The sequence below is a fragment of the Zalophus californianus genome, chromosome 7 (genome assembly GCF_009762305.2).
Source record: "Zalophus californianus isolate mZalCal1 chromosome 7, mZalCal1.pri.v2, whole genome shotgun sequence".
NCBI lineage: Eukaryota > Metazoa > Chordata > Mammalia > Carnivora > Otariidae > Zalophus > Zalophus californianus.
Window position 1 is genome coordinate 23,476,787 of NC_045601.1, and position 19,812 is coordinate 23,496,598.

Consider the following 19,812-nt stretch of genomic DNA (forward strand, 5'->3'; position numbering starts at 1 on the left):
AATTAAATATGGGTTTGAGCAAGAAAGAGAAGGCATCAAGGGTGCCTGGAATTCTATTAGTATCTCCAGCTTCTTGATATGTACATGGATGCTCTTCACCATTGGTGAGCAAAGTGAGGCTGCCATTTCTGGAGCAAAATGATACAATAGAGAAAAAGCATAAACTATGCATTCAATACACAAAAAACAGTTCTGTCATGGAGTTACCTAACTACAACCCTACGGAAGTTCTCAACCTCTGTTCCCTTCAGCATGCTTTTCTGATTGCACAGACCCTCCTGATGGTAGCCGGTGGTGACACATGTCTCTCCCCTCCTGGGCTGGAAGTCCTCAGCTCTGTCAGTACAACCCCCCCAAGTGATATCCTTCACGGTCTGGCCTCCCACTCACTGATCTAACTTCAGTCCTTCCTCTCTTCTGTGGAGACCTCTATTCTAGTAACAAGAATTATTTATCCTTCCACAGTCATTTTCAAGGCATCCATGGGTTTGCCTTTGGCCCTTTCTCCCCCAACACTGTCCTTCTCGATTGTCAAATCCATCTTCCATTTTCCTGCTTTCTTGTTCCCATCAGAGGGGATAACTGATGGGTAGAAACCTGTCCCATGACTGCCTCAGCTTTTACAGAGAGCCATACAATCTGATTGCAGGGAAACCTCTTCAAATGGTCAGTGAGGAAGCCATACCATTTTGTAAATATTTTGTTCAGCACCCGATAGAAGACATAGGTTTTTTTTTAAAAGATTTTATGTATTTATCTGACAGAGAGGGAGAGAGAAAGAGCATAAGCAGGTGGAGCAGCAGAGGGAGAAGGAGAAGCAGGCTCTCCGCTGATGAGGGAGCCCAGTGCAGGGCTTGATTCTAGGACCCTGGGATCATGACCTGAGCCGAAGGCAGGCGCTTTACCGACTGAGCCATCCAGGCACCCCGATGACACAGTTTTAACATTACTTCCTCCATGAAAACTTATCTGAGCTCTCCTCTGCTATCCCTTGATATCACCTTTGCAATTCTATTAGACCACATATTACAAAGCTTCCTATTTGTCTCATGTCAGCCTCCTCATCAACAATGTCAAAAATACCTAACGTTAAGGACCACGATTTTGCTCTAATGTGTATCTGATACACATACCCACACAACACTTAAATATTATTGTGATATTATTATGACATAGCCCTCAGCTTTTAAATGCATCTAAAAGAAGCAATATTAACTCTATGTTCTGTGTATGGTATTTAAATACCATAATGTTCTCACAAGTGTCTTACATACTTTAATAATATTAGGGGGAGGGGCAAGTCTCTGATCTTAAAACAGCTAGACTCACCCTGCTAAGGGAAATCAAAGGCACAGAAGGGCATCTTGGAAAAGCAGTTTGATTCATTCACTACACATTTACTGAAAATCTCTTTTGGGGCCACAAGATCATAGCATATTTATAAACAGACACCCCCTTCAACACAAGAAATGTTTGAAAATTCAGAGAGGACTTTCTTCTGGAGTAGTTACTAAAAGGGGCAGACCTCTCTAATATATATGTGAGAGACATGCAAGCAAGTCAGATGGTAAGTCATGAGAGTCCTAACCAAACACCAACAAAAGCATCAAAACAACTCAACTGGAATGAAAAAGTTCTATGTCAAATGAGCAAAGGTTCCAAGAGAAAAACCACGAACCTTGCTAGTATTTCATCAGTACTGGAATAGAAATGCTGCGATCATGAGCTTCCTACAGGTAACAGATTTTCAGTTTACAAATCTCAAGAGAGATGAGATTGGCAGTCCAGGTAAAAAGCTAATATTGACCTGTGATGAGCCAGCTAGGAGACAACTGGTGCACACAGTCTGATTAAGAACATTCAGGAACTGATGGAGGCCACATTCCACAGTGCCCTAGTGTGCATACTCAGAGTTCATTCTTTCTGAAACACCTAACACCCAGGCAAAATATCTTTAAAAGTCTTGCTTTTTCCCCCCATAGCATCATTACTGAGGCCACTGAAATCACTAGGAGCAGAAAACTCTCATCCTGTGCCTTAAAATTCTCTTCAATAAAGCCAGTAATCCAGCAAAACTGTTACATATACTTAATAGGGGCCAGTATTAATGATACATACCTAAATCAAAAAGTAAAATAAAGGAAGGAAAGAACTGTGGAAGTGTTTAAAAGCAGAGATTAATATTCCCATTCAGACGATTTTCTTTTTTTCAGCTCTGTAATTTCACTTTGACAACACTCTTTAAAGTTTTGACCAGGGAAGGAAATCTAAGAAGATCTTTTTGTTCGGAGATTTGCAAAGAGCATGAGCAGTGTAGCTTTGCCCTGACTAATAACAGTGATTAGTGTAATTTCATAATTAAAGAGAAGAAAAAAAATCTGATTTTTAATTGAGTTGACACAATCTATCCCCTGAGCTCTAGTGTGAACGAACACTTTCTCGCTTTTCTTTATCTAAACCAGGAGCACCAGGCAGGAGGCAGATTATGTTGGAGAAAGACATCTTTTTTGATGCATAAGAGTTGATGTAGGAAAGAAAACTTTGTAATTTTTTTTAAAACAGTGTATCCTTTCTCAATCACAAGTTTAAGATGAAGCTGATTTAGGAATGACTGTAAACCAAGACTACTTTATGTCTCTCTGAGAGGTTTTTGTTTGTTTGTTTTGTTTTGTTTTATAAGGTTAGAAAGGTTTATCTGAAAGACATTGTTTTCTTTTCAGGTGTTTTACTGCCTTAGTGCAGCGGAAGGGAAAGGATGTTTATAATATTGTAACTTTACACTCATTGTGGGGAGAATATATTTTCTCATCTAACCTCCATACTTCTCTCCTTTGCTGCCACGCCCTGCAAAATATATTTACTTTTTAAAATCTGGAATAAGTTTCTCTCTCTCTCTCTTTCTCTCTCTCTCTGGTTCATTTCCATTTTGTTCTTTTCCACATTCTTGACTTACGGAATCCTATGATACTGCAGTCGTAGTAAGAATGGTGCCAAAAAGCACATACTCTGCTTGCTGAAATAAAATGAAAACTCCTTAAGAAGTATTCATTTGAACGTGGAGGAAAATATATCTGCCAAAGTCTAGAGTACCCTCAGGTCTCTCCTATCAAACAAAGTTACCTGCCCAATCTCCAGTTCAATATAAAAATTACCTGCTACACTGAAAGGAAATGCACACAGAAGAAACTTTTGAAGTAAAACTCTGTGTACCTCAAAAAACTAGCCTATACAACACACACACACACACACACACACACACACACACACACACACACACTCTCTCTCTCTCTCTCTCTCTCTCTCTCTCTCTCTTACTCTTTAAGTTCTAAATTGAGAAGAACTTCAAGGTCTTTAGTACAAATTCTTCTTCAACATTAAGATTCCTTCTTCATGTCCTGATTCCCAGGGATGAGGAATTTAAAGGACAGCTGGTTTTACTTCTTGGCAACCAATTACTAGAAGAGTCATCTGGTACTTAGAGCACCAACTCAATCATCTTATCTCTGCTCTGAGAGAATTTAGAATAAGTCTGTTATCACTCTCAAATGACCACTCTTCAAATATCTGAAGGCCACTATCTTATTCCCACTGACTTCATTGCTCCAAAGTAAATGTGCCATTTCTCTAATTTTTTCTTATTCAGCAGGATTTTTACTTAAAAAAAAAAAAAAGAATTGCTACACAAAAGCAACCATGTTGTGTCTGATGAAGGCGGTGAGTCTACCGTGGCAGCCCACTCCCGCAGAGGCTTCTCACAGCACAGCAGAGACCCAGATGCCCCGGAACATTCCTCAGAGCGCTCGAGACCCATCACCAAGCACATCTGCCCTCTGCTGCTACAATCACGAGTTCTCTCTAACGGATGACAACCGTGCCTGCAGACAATGTGACCTGACCAGGAGGCAAGAGCAAGGTTCTGCTGACAACCCTCTCTTCCTAAAGCTAAGTGGGGCCAGCTTCGTTAGTGGCCCCGTCACACTGCTCAGTCACTTGAAATTGTCACTGTGGTGACAAGTCATTCTCTTTCCACATTTATGTGATTGACGTTTCGACCCCAATGTAGGATTTCATAGTTACCTACATCAAATTCAGACCATCTCAAAAGTACACAAAGGAAATTATCTGGGAAGATGCTCTAAGGAAATTTTTGTGTACATATTTCCGGGGTTTGTTTATTTAATCACATTGACTCCTCTAATCTCAAGTGTAGAATAACAAAAGAGCCTTTTAGCTGATGGCTGCAGATAGTAATTTGGAGCATTTTGACCCTTACTGAAAGACAAACTTTGTTACTATGTAATTTTCTGTTAGTTGCTTGATCATTATTCTGGCTATTTTTTCACTTGATAAGAACAGTCTGCTGGGTCGTAGGGTAGCTCTATTTTCAACTTTTTGAGGAACCTCCATACCGTTTTCCACAGTGGCTGCACCAGCTTGCATTCCCACCAACAGTGTGTGAGGGTTCCCCTTTCTCCGCATGCTCTCCAACAATTATTGTTTCTTGTGTCTTTGATTTTAGCCATTCTGACAGGTGTTAGGTGATATCTCGTTGCAGTTTTGATTTGCATTTCCTTGATGATGAGTGATTTATAGCAACATTATTTACAATAGTCAAATTTTAGAAGCAGCCCAAGTGTCTACTGATAGATGGATGGATAAAGAAGATAAAGATGTGGTATGTATACACGTGATATGGTATGACATATGGTGTGCATAAGATGTGGTATGTATATACATACAATAGAATAATATTCAGCCATAAAAAGGAATGAAATCTTGCCATTTGCAACAACATGGATAGAGCTAGAGAGCATAATGCTAAGTGAAATAAGTCAGAGAAAGACAAATACCATATGATTTCACTCATACATGGAATTTAAGAAACAAAACAAACGAGCAAGGAAAAAAGAGAGAGAGAGAGAGAGAGGCCAATGAAAAGACTCTTAACTACTGAGAACTAATGGTACCAGAGGGGAGGCGGGTGGGGGGACAGGTGAAATGGGTGATGGGGATTAAGGAGGGCACTTGTCCTGATGAGCACTGGGTGACGTATGGAAGTGCCGAATCACTATATTGTATGCTTGAAATTAATATAACACTGTATGTTAAGTAGACTGGAACTAAAAAAAAAAAAAAAAAGTTGGCACAATTAGAACCTTGTTTTTTTACCTTTCAGACACATTAATACTGAAATGGCCAAAAAAACTTGGCAGACTTGTAAAAAGATTATTTTTCTATGTATTTTTAATCAAATATAAAAATATGCATAAGGTGATATGCCTAACACATAAATATTGATTGCAATGTAATTGATGCTATAGAATAACTGCTCATTCTTTGATCATGAGAAAAATAAACAAACAAACAGAAAGTACAGGATTGCTTTTGCCCAATTACCTACCTGCCTTCTAGAACTGTGCTGTGCTCTGGGCTAGAAAGTACACAATTCGGGCCAGATTGTACTTTCAAAAACATTTCCCCTTTTGTGATTGATGTATCATAGATATCAGAACAACACTGAGCTTTTTTAAATAATCTGCTGATATCATCTATTTTTCAGGAGAGAAGGGAGGCTCCTCCCTCAGTGCTCATGACTAAGGCTATCTGTATGGAAACAGGCTCGGGGTTGCTTAGGAATTCATTGGCTCCTGGCTGTTTGTTTCCCATTCTACTTGAAGCGGTAACGTTCAGTCTGCTTGAGATACCATCATTCATCTTCAGAGCCATGGAGTGTCATGCTACATAAAAAGAGGTTATTTTTTGAAACACCTTTAACAGATTCTTATCAAGTAAAGGAAGAGCCAAGGTAATGGTTGCATGTCTAACAGAAAATTAGAACATTCATGTACTTCAAGAGTCTCCCTGGCAGTTTTTTTAAGGTGACGTTAAAAAAAAAAATGATCAGGTTTTCTTTTGTTTTTTCAAAATACTAAAGTAATATATGTTCATTGTAACAAGGTAAATAATTCAGAGCCGTATAAACTTCCATTGCCTTCCCCCTTCTCATACCTATGCTCTTGAGGATGACCCGTTTTAAAGCCTGATGTGTATCACTCCATGTTTTACCATGATTTTTATATAATCTTAAACACATATATACATCACACATTCCAGTTTTGTAACACAACCTATTACAGATCTGATATTGTTCGGCAATTTGCTTTTTAACTTAACATTATTATCACTGACATCTTTCAAAGCCAACATACACAGTTTGACCACATTGTTTTGAATGACTGCATAGTATTTCATTGTGTTAACATAAAATAACTTATATAGCCATTTCCCTGTTGAAGAAAAATTAAAGTCTTTGCTGAATGTTTGTTACTATAATGTTAGAGTTAACATACTATACATATTTCTCTATATATTATTTATTTCTGTAGGATAGGTGATATATCAAAGAAAATACAAATTCTTAATTTTTAAAAATGTTGCCTACTTACTCTCCCAAGAGACAGAGCCAAGAGTATTAGTGTGTGACCTGTCCTCAACAACTTCGAGAATCCTGGATATGGATATTATCAATGTTTCTAAATATTGTCAAGCAAGTGGATTTAAAATATCATGTTTTATTGTTTTAATCTCCACTTCTGTGGGACTAGTTTAAATATTCAGCTGCTGTTTTGTTGTAGTTCCTATTAGAAGTTATGTTCATCACTTGTCAAGGGACAATGAGCTTTTTCTACATTCCTTTTTTAAATCCTGAAGGGCACAGACCTTTATACTATTTGCCTTGTAAATGCCCCATGAGACTATAGTTGTTAACTTACCTACTAGAAGACTTAACCTTGCAATTCCATTATTTGAATTAAATGATGTTACCCAAATCAAACTACAGGATTCTAATTTTTAATCATCTCACCTAAGTTCAATCATAACCATCAAAAAAGAGGTTTTGTCAACCCTCTACCCTAGCTATCACAGCCAAATTACCAAAACATTAAAAACCAAGGGAGCAACCAAAATTTATAAAGATTATCAGTAAAGGGTAACATGGTAAGAGGGTGGCTAAGGGGCACCTTTGAATTAGGGGACAGGAAGGCTTATCTGCGGTGGTAATAATTAAGAGCATAGTGTCAAGAAAGAGCCAGGTGCGTGCAGTTTAAGAAGAAGAGGGAATAAGGGAGGCATGGTCAAGAAACAGATGGGCCAACCTATCTAGGAAATAGCAAGGTGGGAGAGAACAGCAGGATATAGTAGGATGGATTGTACAGGTAGAAAGTGAAGTCGATCTGGGGACAGGAGGTAGGAGTCAAGAGTCTTGCTCCCACCTGTGAAGTATGAGGCCCATTACATATCCAAGTATGGATGAAGATAAGCAACTCCAGACGTGACTCCAGAGTCAAGGAAGGGGCCAGGGCTGACAGTAGAGATTTAGGAGACATTGGCATCAAGATGCCACTGAAAGCCACTGGACTCCATAAGATCACATAGAGGTCATCCAGAGAAGTGAAAACATCAGAGAGTGCATACACTGAGATACAACATCACAGTTAAGCACCAAATGTTCTTCAAAAATACAGTTAATCAAAATTACACTATGTTGTAAAGACAGGACTTTGAACATTAGATGTGTCTGAAGTTTTGATATGCATTATTTTAGGGAATCTTATACTGAGTTGTAAGGCAAAAAATTTATATTAAAATACCAATAATAATCCCCAAAGCATTTTTTTGAGTTTAGATACTCATGGGTGAAGTGGCAGCATTCTGAGTGAGTCATGATTACAGATATATAGATACAAAGTGTTCTGGGTTCATGTGTAAACACAGGTTACTATCTGTCACAAAGCCTTACAGGATGCACATAAAGTACTGGGTAATGGGAGGAATTTTTTTAAAAAGATTTCTTATGTGAGACAGTAACTTAAAAACAAACTTAAGGACTTTGATTCCCATGACTTTGAGAGTGAGTCCCCTCCTTAAATTCTGCAACCTAGGGGCTTCCCTGGCCCCACCCTAGTCCTAGCCAGCTGACTCCTTTTAATTAGTCTGAGAACATGTGTTTCATTTCATTGATTCAAGTGATTAAATAATGAACGTGCATATGTCAATTAAAATATTAACATCAAAAATAAAAAGTCTCAGCTTAAGGTCTGAAAAAGCCTTGAAAATTGACAAAGGCCATGACCTAACAAAAGTGAAAGTAAATAGACCTCGACTAAAATTTTAATCTCGTAATTTAGTTTATATCATGTAATTGGTTCTTGGAGGGTCACTTTTCAAAGAAAAAGTCCAATACTGTAACCAAGTAAATCCAATGTATATTGAATTTTCAGTTCTCTTCACAAGTTTCTTTCCTCTTTTTGACAATGAAAGTAAGAGAAAGAGTGGCTTTGTCATGAAATTGAAACAAATACACAGAAAAACTTCAAAGATCAGTTTTGTTTTGAAGCCATGAAGCAAGTGCCAGGAATTTTCCAATAGCTGAAACTCTTAAAATACCTGCTGGCTTGGAAAATCATATTTATATATTAAATACGAGTCGAATTTCTTAATCTATGAATAAACAATTTTAGCAGATAATCTATTTTCATGATTCGTTAAATGTATTATTTTTAACATACAGATATATTAGAAATATGGAATGCATAAAATCTTGATTAAACCCAAAGTAATAAATACATAAGACTACATGAGTAACAATTTTATTCTAAAAACAAATATAGTATACTGAATGAATACAGCAATTAAAAAAAAAAAGAGTAAAACAAAATGGACTTAAGAAATGCAGTTTGCTCAGGCACAAAATCAGATAATGGAGAAACAGTTTACTTTTAAATATCATTCACATTCCTCAGGTTGATTGGCACATTCATATCATTAACAGTTTATAGAAAATTTAGCTTGCAACAACAGCTAAACGGATCTGGTTTCAAAGTTCAGAAAAAAATTGTAATTACAAAGATCTGATATTTTTATTCCAAAAATGCTATAATTAAAATTAAATTTTTCATGTCATTTTAATCCAACTAAATAGACTTCATCGTCTAAAAACTTAAATTTCAAATTTCCTGTCTCATACTGCAATGGTAAGAAAATCAGGATAAATACACACAAGTCTATACTTGGATAAATACACGAAGTCTATACTTTCCATAAATAACTATATGAAAACTTGAAAAGAGAAAGAATTGAGTATTGTATATTTATTCAATAGCCGAAGAAAGAGCTAGCACATTTTTAATGTCAGACATGTAGCTATCTCATCATTCAATATGAGCTAGATAAATAAATAAAACTAATAGAAATGCAGCAAAGATTAAAGAAATACACTCATTCGAAAACAGAACAATGATCAAAGTAAGAGTGTTCACACAGAAGTCAGAAAGGCCATGGACAGTAAAAACATGTAAGAACAGTAACAGAAAAAGAAAAAGACAAGTAATAAAGTTGACTTAAATCAGTAGCACAGTTTTACTGAAGGCAACGTGATCACTATTCAATTCAGGGTTTAAAAGAGAAAGTTTCTTACTTACCTGAAAAAGGAACATACACAATACATAAAGCAAGTAAGAACAAAAGAGAACTTGGCTTCCATTTCCAATGACAGTTCCACATTTGATTTGAATGAAACATCCTGCAATGGAAGAAAGCAACCATCAGGACACTCAGTATTCAGCAAGGCATTAGGACAATCATAATCCAAGTGTAGGTTTTCAGCAGAGATTGGAAAACAGAAATCGTTTTCAATCCTGCTTCCAAATAAAGAAGGAACTTTAACGGTGATAAACCAAATCACCTCTTTTAGGCTAATGAGGCAAAAGAAAAAAAAATCCATGCATGTCATTTGCCATTTGGTGGCACCTTCCTTATCAGCGAATATACATAACAGGTGATTTCCCAATGAAGATGGGGAAACATTCAGATAATTCAAGTTCATTTATTAAAAAATAAAGCAATTTCAGTTTCAGCCTTCAGCATTACCAGTCACATGCCCATCTGGGTGGCAAGAGGATTTTATATCAACCTCTCCTATAATCTTCCAAAATTTATTTTTTAAAAGAATTTTATTTATTTATTTATGTGAGAGAGAGAGAATGAGAGAGAAAGAGAGCATGGGGGGGGTAGGGTCAGAAGGAGAAGCAGACTCCCCGCCGAGCAGGAGAGCCCTATGTGGGACTCGACCCCGGGACTCCAGGATCACGACCTGGGCCGAAGGCAGTCGCTTAACCAACTGAGCCACCCAGGCGCCTGATAATCTTCCAAAAATTTAGACTTCAAGGAAATGCTGTCATTTTATAACATCTGCTGCTTTACAAATGGAAATATTTAAAATAAAAATAAATTGTCCAATTGTCTTCTTTCCCCTAAAGCAATGAAGTACTAACATTCAAAAAGAATAACGTCTTTATGTATAACAATAGTTATCAATGTTTTTAAATGACTAGCAAACACCAAGTATTATAGAACTAGTAAATGACATTAGAGGGAGGGTCGATGCTTTGAAAATTCTCAATTATTTGTCTATACAGTAGTCTCATCTTTAAACTCAAAATTGTACCTAATAATAATTTAGATAGGAACATCCATATTATCTTGGCATCCAACAGTGGTATGATATCTTGCATTAACTTAACCCCATCAGAAGAGGCAAGCCTGTGAACAGGGCAGCAAGTATAAATGTCGGTCACCATAAGGGCCATAAGTGGATCGGTGAGCATGACAGCCATCAGGCAGGAAGATGGTTAAGTAGCAGTAAGAAATCTCCAGATCTTAAAATCTCCAAAGGGAGTTACCATGGTTCCAGGTGATAATTTAGTGTCTTTTTATTTCTAAAAAGAGAAACAACCAATAAGATACTGTAGGATCACAGTAATACCTTCTGTGTAATGCCTGAAGTTTGCTTATCTGGAGTAAATATGTAATACCAAACACAAAACCAGAAAAGTAGGAGAGGGAATACTCAAGTCAGCAAAAATAGACATCAAATGATTCCTCCACTTGCCTCAAGCCTTTATTTCCAATCCATCCTTTACTGTTAGAGACCACCTAAGCAGCAAAGAGAACAAGCTCTAGAGTCAGACAGACCAGGGTTTGCTACTTGTAAGCTATGCAACCCTTGGGAAATTTACTTGACCACCTTGCACCTCCTATTTCTCACCTGTCAAATAGAAAGGGCAGTAGAACCTAAACCATAGAGTTGCTAGATGACTAAATCAGATCATGTCTTTTAAGGACAGTGCCTGACACTCAGCACTCAACAAACATTAGCTATTACTACCATCCTGGGCATTCTAATAGAAGTATGGTTATTCTGTCCATACTAAAATCAAAAGAAAAGGCTTAAACAAAAACGGACAATAGGATGTCATAAACCAACACCAATCAATTGACTTCGTGACTACTTCTGGATCACCTGGGAACAGAAATGGAATGGATTATTCATGTCTGCCATGAATACAGAAATTTTGAGTAATGTCTGATATCCATGCCATGTTTTTATATTCATCCAACTAGAAGTTCTAGCATCACACAGCTCCTAATGGAAATTCTAAAGTGAGCAAAGCTTAAGATCTGACGAGTAATTTTCTGTATGGAGGGCATGTTTTAAAATACATCCATCCAAAACAGTTGAAATTTAAAGCAACGTTACTACTTACGAGAAGCAATATGCCACAGTACATCATCATCATAATATAATAATAATGGATGTGAACTCTGGAATAGCAGAATTACAACCTGGTGCCTCTATTTATTGTGTGACTTTAGAAGCAAGTCCTTAAAACTCTGGACTATTTCCTCTTCTGTAAATAGGATATCATCCATCAAAAAGATAGAGATAATACTGCATGGCACTTGGTAAGGGCTTTAAAAATGGTAGACCATAGGGGTACCTGGGTGGTTCAGTTGGTTAAGCATCTGCTTTTGGCTCAGATCATGATCCCAGGGTCTGGGATGGAGCCCCACATCAGGCTCTCTGCTCAGATGGGAGCCTGCTTCTTCCTCTCCCTCTGCTCCTCCCCCTGCTCCTGCTCTTACTCTCTCTCAAATAAATAAATAAAATCTTAAAAAAAGGGGGGGGTAGACGATAGACTTCTGTTACATGGAAAGTTCACTCATTTGGAAGAATGGGTACATTTCCCATTGATGTTGGATGAATGTGGTGTTTCCAATTCATGCCATGGATGAATGAGTATGCTTCTAAAAAAAAAAAACACACAATTATATATTCAAAGAAATTTAGAGCTGGGAAGACCAAAGATGAAGTCTAACCCTATATCACAGAAAAGGAAGCTGAGGACCAGGGAAATAAAGGAGCAGAGCATCAAAACTGGCTGCCTGTTGTACCATTAACAGTCAGGAGTGTCAGCCCAAGACAACTCCCAGCTTCTCAATCTTTGTGGCACATGACAGTTTTCCTTTATCTATATGTAAATAATGGTCCCCTCTTAGATTTATGTGCTCTCTCAACAATCCTCAAGGAATCATGTTTGTTAGCTTGGCAACATTCAATTCTATTTATTTCATCACACAACTTTCTTTTGCTACAACAGGTTCTGACAGTTAGGGATTCCAGACTCAATCCTGAAGCTGTTTTACAAAAGCTGCCTGCAATCCTTTCAGACAAGAGTTGCAAATGATGATGGAGCGCTTCGTGCATTCTGGGTCTCAAGACTCCATCACTTCGTATTGAAAAGGAACCCAGGACAGGGCAAGCACTTGGAACCAAACTTAAACCCCATGACAAGTCAACTTTCAACCAGTTGACTGTTTACTGAAGAACAGAAACAAATTAAGAATAGAACAGAGGAAGGAAAGCACTGTGTGTCTTCTCAGGGGATCACTTAGCAAAGACACATCCCTGAGATTCAAACAACTTTCTCACAAGAACGGAAAATCCTGAACAGGGTTACTAAGGTTCTAAATGGGAACCATAAAAAAACATAATGCAATCTTCTATCACTTAAGTTGTAGCCTCAAAGTTCTGAAGAGAGCAAGAATGTTTTGTTTTTTTTTTTTTTAACTAAAAGAGTCATACATAGACTTCTATCACCTGAACAGAATCTAAAAATTATGCAATAAAACCAATCACTGCACAGGCAAAAATGTTACAAAGCTAAACTACTTGCCCAAGATCACGTAATCCGTGGTGGCAGTGCCAAAACACCCACTGGGTCACCTGGCTTCCAAGTCACCTACCTCTAACTGCAAACTTGCTCCCCTTTTCAAATGGCATAGGCTACAAAACACAATATGCTTGAATCCTATTTCAGGAACTCTAGAACTTAACCGTTCTATAGGAATTGTTTTAACGCCAGAATGACCCCTTGTAAATGCAACTGAATCCAAACACATCACTAAAATAATCTGTAATTTAGAAAACCTACCATCTTGCACCTCTTTAGTCCTGCGGGGTCCCTTAAAAGTCAAATTTAAAGAGAAATTAGTGAAGACATTTTGAAATCAGTGGAGAAATTGACATGGCACTAATTCTTTTACCCGCAATGGTCAGAATTACATTCACTCCCCATCTCCCAACTGTATTTCCATGTCAAATCTTATCACAAAGGGGCATGAGGAGTAGCACAGAGTACTTTAATTCTTCTAGAGTGAAGAGAAAGTAATTTGGTTTATTCAAGTCTGCTCATAATTGTATTTCTCCTTTTGGTTAAAGATCATGTTCCGAGCCAAAGCAATGAATAAAAAGAGAAAGTGCTATTCTATTACTCAATTCAAGTTCTTTTATTAAGTTGGGTTCACCCCCACTTCAAATAGGTAGAAGAATTTATTCTTCAAATCTGCACAGATCTTGACCCTTATTTGAGCAGAAAAATCCCTTGTATCATGACTTGTACCACAGGTGAAATTAAAAGGCAACCCTGAGAAACACATCTGAAAAAGAGTACTGTATCAATATCCTGGTTGTGGTATTGTGCTACAGGTTTGCAAAATGTTACCACTGGGAGAAACTGGGTAAAGGGTGCATTGAATCTCTACTATTTCTTCCAACTGCATGTAAATCTATAAACTTCTCAATAAAATTTTCAGTTAAAAAAGTAAAGCCTGAAACCCTGATGTATATAACTTAACATTCAGGTGATTCAGAAAATACTGTGTGTGTGCGTTTACAGAGAGTAGGGGGTGGAGGGAAGAAGAAAGGATGGAAAATAACAGAACTGGGGTAAACATTTACATTAAGTGATTCTGTATAAAGGATAAACAGGTGTTTGTATTATTCTTGCAACTTTTCTGTAGGTTTAAAATTATTTCTAAATAAATTTCAACACAGCCATCCACATTTACACTGAAGTGTATCAATGTTTATGTCATGATACTCCCATCACTATTACTGTTTCATCATCACCAGTTTGATAGAAGTAGCATCTCATTTGATTTTCCTTTATTTGGATTGGCATGTTCAAGTCAGTTTTGTAGTTTATTATAATAGAAATATTTTTCTTACTGATTTGTGAATTCTTGTTACCAATCCTATACAAAATATGTTCAGCCTTTGTCATGTGTGCTAAAAATGTTTTAAACACAGTAATCTTGAAGTTTTCCTTAGGGCATTCCAAATAATTCCATCCTGAGTAATGCTTATAAGGGAAAGTAAGATGATACTCAGGTAGCCACGTTCAAGTTTTATTGGCATTTTTAGTTATCACTGAAAAGTCCTTTAAATGTTATCGCCCCAGTCACCCAGTATGCATCTAATGCCATCCAATGTAGATAATATAATAATGGCATCCAATCAGAAACAAAATGGAAAGATACGGGGGTTTTTTGCCCAAGCATGCCACACACATCGAACAAAGTCTTACTCTATTTAGTCTAAAGTCTAAATTGTCTCTAGAAACTTTTAATCATCCCATCAGAAATGTAAACTCTGTAAGAGATGGGCAGTTAGAAAAATGGTCAAGTTTAAGGAAGTGGTTGTCAGTTTATTTTTAATGTATAAACTGATTCTCTTTCAAATCATTATTTCCAGAAATCAGAGTGACGCGTCCAGTTAGGCAGTAAAACTACAAGCTTCTAATATTTCCCATAAGCCAAGAGACAATAGCCTCATTCACCATTCACAGTGGAAAAGCACAATGTCATGTAATTTATATAAGCCATAAATGGAACGAACAGGAGCTTCATGCAGTTTGAGACCAGTTAACACAAGTCTTGCTAAATCTATTAAATTTCTTAGGATATGAAAAATATGTAGTCATTACAACTCCAAATATATTTATAAAATCTGTAATTTCATAACCTGAATGTCACAATATATTAATACTTTCTTCACAAAGAGTAGGCAGAAAATAGTTTGTGACCTCAAACCCATTAAAATTAAAACTTAAAAGATAATAGAGTTTGTGTTCCCCATTTTAACATTTTTCAACAAGATAGTAAGAATATTCACTTTGGAAAGGCTGGTATTATTTCCATATTTTCTAACACACTAATATCTAAAAAGAATCTGATCATCTTAAACCATTCCGTTATGAGTTATAAACAGCAAAATGGAGAGAGAAACAGTTATAATCTGGCAAGAAATGGAAAAGCTTTCAGTCAAAAAAGCTCAATAAAGAAACTCAAATCAGGGTACTAAACTCTGTATTTTATGTGATTAAATATTCATATTTTTACTCTGTATGACAAAAGAAGTTTTAGTCATGTGCAATTCAAATGGGCTATATAACTTAACTGCATAATGAGGAATTCTGTACATTACCTGTTGATCAGTTTCACGTTTTATTTTAAAAATCGGTATTCACACTTTTTTTCATTTTCCATGAGATCTAAATTACCTAGGAAAGCTGAAAGGAAGCTACACAAATATCTGCTGTTAAAAACCTTACTATATTTTTAGGAAAAACTGAAGTTTAAAACAAATTCACATTCATTCAAAATGTGTCGCCTGTAGGTGAGAACCAGTCTTATGTGGGACTGTTGGCTGTATCCCAAGATAAATTACTTCAGGTTATACCTTGCTGATTCCACTGGCATAAATGAAACCTTAAAAGTCACAGGTGTGGAATTACTTCACACGCAGTTTTAATAAAAATACTAGTTGTTTTCTAATTATACTGCTCACCACTGGGAACAGAGGGGTACAGGGCTAGGCTTGTGGGCACTACTCTTTTCCTGTTTTAAAACTGTGTGCTGACTGGAGAGAGGAGGAGAAGCTGCGAGGAAGGGAAAGACAGGGCCTAAGGCGCATGTCTTTTCCCAGGTATTAAGCTGAAAGAGGAAATTTTAATGGAAATACTTAAGGATCCAGTAGCTGGGGAAGGGAGGGTGAATATCAATTTCTAGAAACACTTGTATATTAGTGGAAGGGAGTAAAATCTCTGTCAGGGTACCTGCTCAAGATTAAGTAAAACATCAGAGGGAAAATTACATATTACAAGAAAAAGCAACTTCTTCTGAATTGGCCACAAAAATAGGCCCTTTTTAGAGCAATCTTCCTTTTTGCATTCTGGAAGGCCCAGGCCCTGCTGGGTGGCCCTTTCGCGGGTCGCTCTGAGGAACCTCACCACTTCGATGGTAACTCCATAAAATCAAAACCTTTTAGGTTTCTCTGACCATTCATAGCTCTATGTCCCCCACTTATAATTCAAGGCAGGTCGCGTCCCAGGTCCCATCCCGTAAAATGGCATATCCCTTCTTTACTTTTTAATCTACAAAATACAACCAAGAAACTTTTCTGCGCGTTTTTTTTTTTAACAATTCAAATAACCCAAATATCCAAGAATAACTTCTACAGTCAAGGGTGATAATGTGTAAAGTCAACATTTTCTCGGTATACCAGTACCTTTCCAAGCCCCCAGGTGTTGATCCAGGATCCCTCTTTCTTGGCAGGGCAAGGCCCCTGGATAGAGGAGCCGCGCCTGTTACTCCTTGTTTAATTTGACTCGAAAACACGTTTTCCCCATTCTTGAAGCCCTGCCCTTTTTATTATGCTTTACACCGCCCAAATGTGAGGTTTACCTCTCCCTGGGAAAAAAAAAAAAAAAAAAAAAAAGCAAGCCGCACACACATGTCACAGCTCCGCCTGGCAATACCAGCTCACTCCTCAGTGCCTCAGGAGCCAAACTGAAGACAAACCGGTTTATTCTGTCAATGTAGTCCTTACAAAATCATTTAGTTGAGGTGGGGGTGGGAGGGGTAGATACGGGTAAAGGTGTGAAGGAATTCTCAGCTGAAAGGTGAGACTTACATGTTGGCATCACTGCGCTGAGGTCCCCAGGGGCCGCACGGTCATGGTCCACAGTCTTTCCCTGGTTCTGCTGCTCCGAGTTCCCCAGTGGAGACCCCGGGCGCCCGAGCCGAGCGCGGCGGCCGGACCCTCCTTCACGCTTTTTCTGGAGAGTTCATCGGGGTTTCCCGGCAGCCACTCCACGCCCGCGCTCGGGGCGGCGCAAGGTGGAAGGCCCGCGCGGCGGAGTTCAAGTGCGGATCGTCGCGGCTAGAGGGCGGGCGGGGCGGCAGGTTCCCCCTTACAGGCAAGTTAAAGAAAAGTTAGGGCGAGAAGTTGGGTCTGCCTCTGAGCTGGTGCTGGGTGCTCGAGGTGATCTTGGCCGGGAAGGGGTGGAGGGGTCTGACCCGGCAAGTCCTAGCCCCCGCCCGCGGGAGGCGGCACGTGGTCACCCCTTTTGTGGCTCTCGTTCCGCCCGCCCGCCCGCTGGCTGCAGCAGCTCCCAGCGTCCGTCCCCTCGGCCCGAGCTGGGGGCTCAGGTGCGGCTGCCCAGGCGGTGCGCGGCGTCTGACCGGGCCCCACGCGGCCCTGGGGCGGCCCCAGTCTCGACGCTCCGCTGCGGGGGCCGTCCCCAAAGCGCGGCTGCCCCACCCAGGATCGCCTGCCCCGGGGCAGAAAGGGAGAAGTCAGACTGCGAGGCAGGAGAGGCGCTCCCCCAACGGGCAGCCGGGTCGGGATGGGCGATTGGCGCTGGGCCTCGCTCGGCTCCCAGCGGGGGGAGGGGACGGGGCGGACCCGAGGTCACCAGAAAGCCGTGAGTCCTGAATTCAGGAGAATTCTCCGCGCAAGAACGGAGACGCTCGGAATGCGGGCGGCGATGTGGGCATCTCCTCCCCGTCTGCTGGGATTCTGCGCTCTTACCCACCCAGGACCCCGCACGGGACCCCTCCACCAAGCTCCCGGGCTGCCGCTTTGCTTTACTTTTCTTGTTCTTTTCCGTCCCTTTGCCTTCCCTGCTCTCTTCCTTTTCTTCTGTTTTCTTTCACCTCTCTCCTCTGTCTTTCTTCGTTCTCTTGCTCTTTTTCCTTCTAAAAATCGGAGTGAAGGGAGTGAAGGGAGAGTCCCGTACCATCGCCTCATCTCGTGGTCTCTGCGGGGAAAGGGGATGGTCTCCCACCACACCCTCCTCCACGGAGGATGAAGACCAGACATAAGAGGAGGCTGAGAAGGCGACAGTTCCAGTGTAACTATTCCCACCACCGCACCCACCACAGATACACCCACTACCTGCTCCCCCTGATTTGCTGATACCTATAGTTCCATAAATACATAGTCATCATTTTGGCTTAGAATTTTGTCTTCTTCTTTACATGCATCTAAATACCCCCAAGGAGTGGTAATACGTAAAACCTTTGACACTGCCTTTAGTTTGTGGTGTTCAAATCCCTTCGGAAAAGAAGTGTTTGAAGGGGGAGTGGGTGCTGTGATATGAGGTGGAAACACGGGGGTGTCTGAAAGTGGGTGCAGACGGATTCAGTGAAAGCAAAACCTGGCAGGACTAGTGGCAAACTGCTTGGTCCACAGTGTTGACTGATAACATCCTGCTAGAACCCTCTCTACTGCTTCACTGGGACTTAGAGATGGGACTAGATAAATTGCATTTTCTTTTAAAATCACCATAAAAAAAAAGGAAGGGATATTAACAGGGGGCTGGGAAAATGTTCACATAACATTTCATTCGTCAATATTGATTTGCAAATACAAATCCAGTTACTCATTGGGGAAAGTGCATTGCCTGGACTCCAGGGCTCCTACAAGTAGCTGGCAGGCAAAAAGATCTGGAAGCACCTCCTGGGTGATGAGAAGAGAAAAAAAAGGACTCACACTTGGAAAGTAGCTCCCTTCCCTTTGTGAACTGCCAGAGTTAATCCCTGAAATGCTGGAGGCAAATCTTCCTGTGACAGAGCTGGATTACACATCCAGAGCCAGAACAGCCCAGCTTGAACTGTGAGCATGCACACGCATACATGAACAGGCAACACAAAGAAGTGCCAAAAAAATTTATATAACGTTGATGGGCTAGTGATAGAAAACTGTTGGGGTGGAAAAAAAGTAGAGCAGGACTTGAGCACAGACAGCTACTGACAGAAAGGAAGCTGGAACCCTGCCACCAAATTCAGAGGCCTGAAAGTCCAGGGTGTGCTCTTCTCGTGACTTTTATCAGCGTTTATTTTGATGAATAAACAGTATAATTAATAGAGACATTGAATTTAGCACTTAAGGGAAACTGAAGTTCCTCCATCCAACGCTCTCTTATTACAGAACGGGAAATGAGACCCAGAGATGTGATGTCTGCACTAACTAGCTGGAAGTGGCCAGGGGCTAGGATCCAGGTCTTACAATTCAAATCAGTCTCTATGACACCAGAATGTCCTAGGAAAATTTAAGTGCCACTCATAGAATTTTCTTTAGAGCAACAATATTTATTATTTCACGGTTCTCAGGTGCAGTAATCTGAGGGCAATTTAGCCCAGTGTCTCACAAAACTGACTAAGGCTGCAGTCTCATCTGAAGGCATGACCAAGGAGTGAGCTGCTTCCAAGCTCATGCGTGTAGTGTAGTGAGCTCATCCAAGCTCATTCCTACCTTAGGAATGTGCTTTACTCAATGTCCACTGA

At 39.5% G+C, this 19,812-nt stretch overlaps 1 protein-coding gene across 5 annotated transcripts in view; it reads right to left on the reverse strand.

Moving 5' to 3' along the window:
* ADGRG6 (adhesion G protein-coupled receptor G6) overlaps positions 1–17,698 on the reverse strand; it is a 135,869-nt gene extending 118,171 nt beyond the window's left edge. For 4 of the 5 annotated variants that reach the window (XM_027602630.1, XM_027602629.1, XM_027602633.1 and 1 more), the window contains exons 1-2: positions 17,156–17,698; positions 9,483–9,583 (exon numbers count right to left, since the gene is read on the reverse strand). In XM_027602630.1, coding sequence (XP_027458431.1) covers positions 9,483–9,583; positions 17,156–17,157 — 103 coding nt within the window. In that variant the 5' untranslated portion in view covers positions 17,158–17,698. The remainder of the gene's footprint in view (positions 1–9,482; positions 9,584–17,155) is intronic. The other variant, XM_027602632.1, reaches the window with a different exon arrangement.
* Between the last annotated feature and the right edge of the window lie 2,114 nt (positions 17,699–19,812).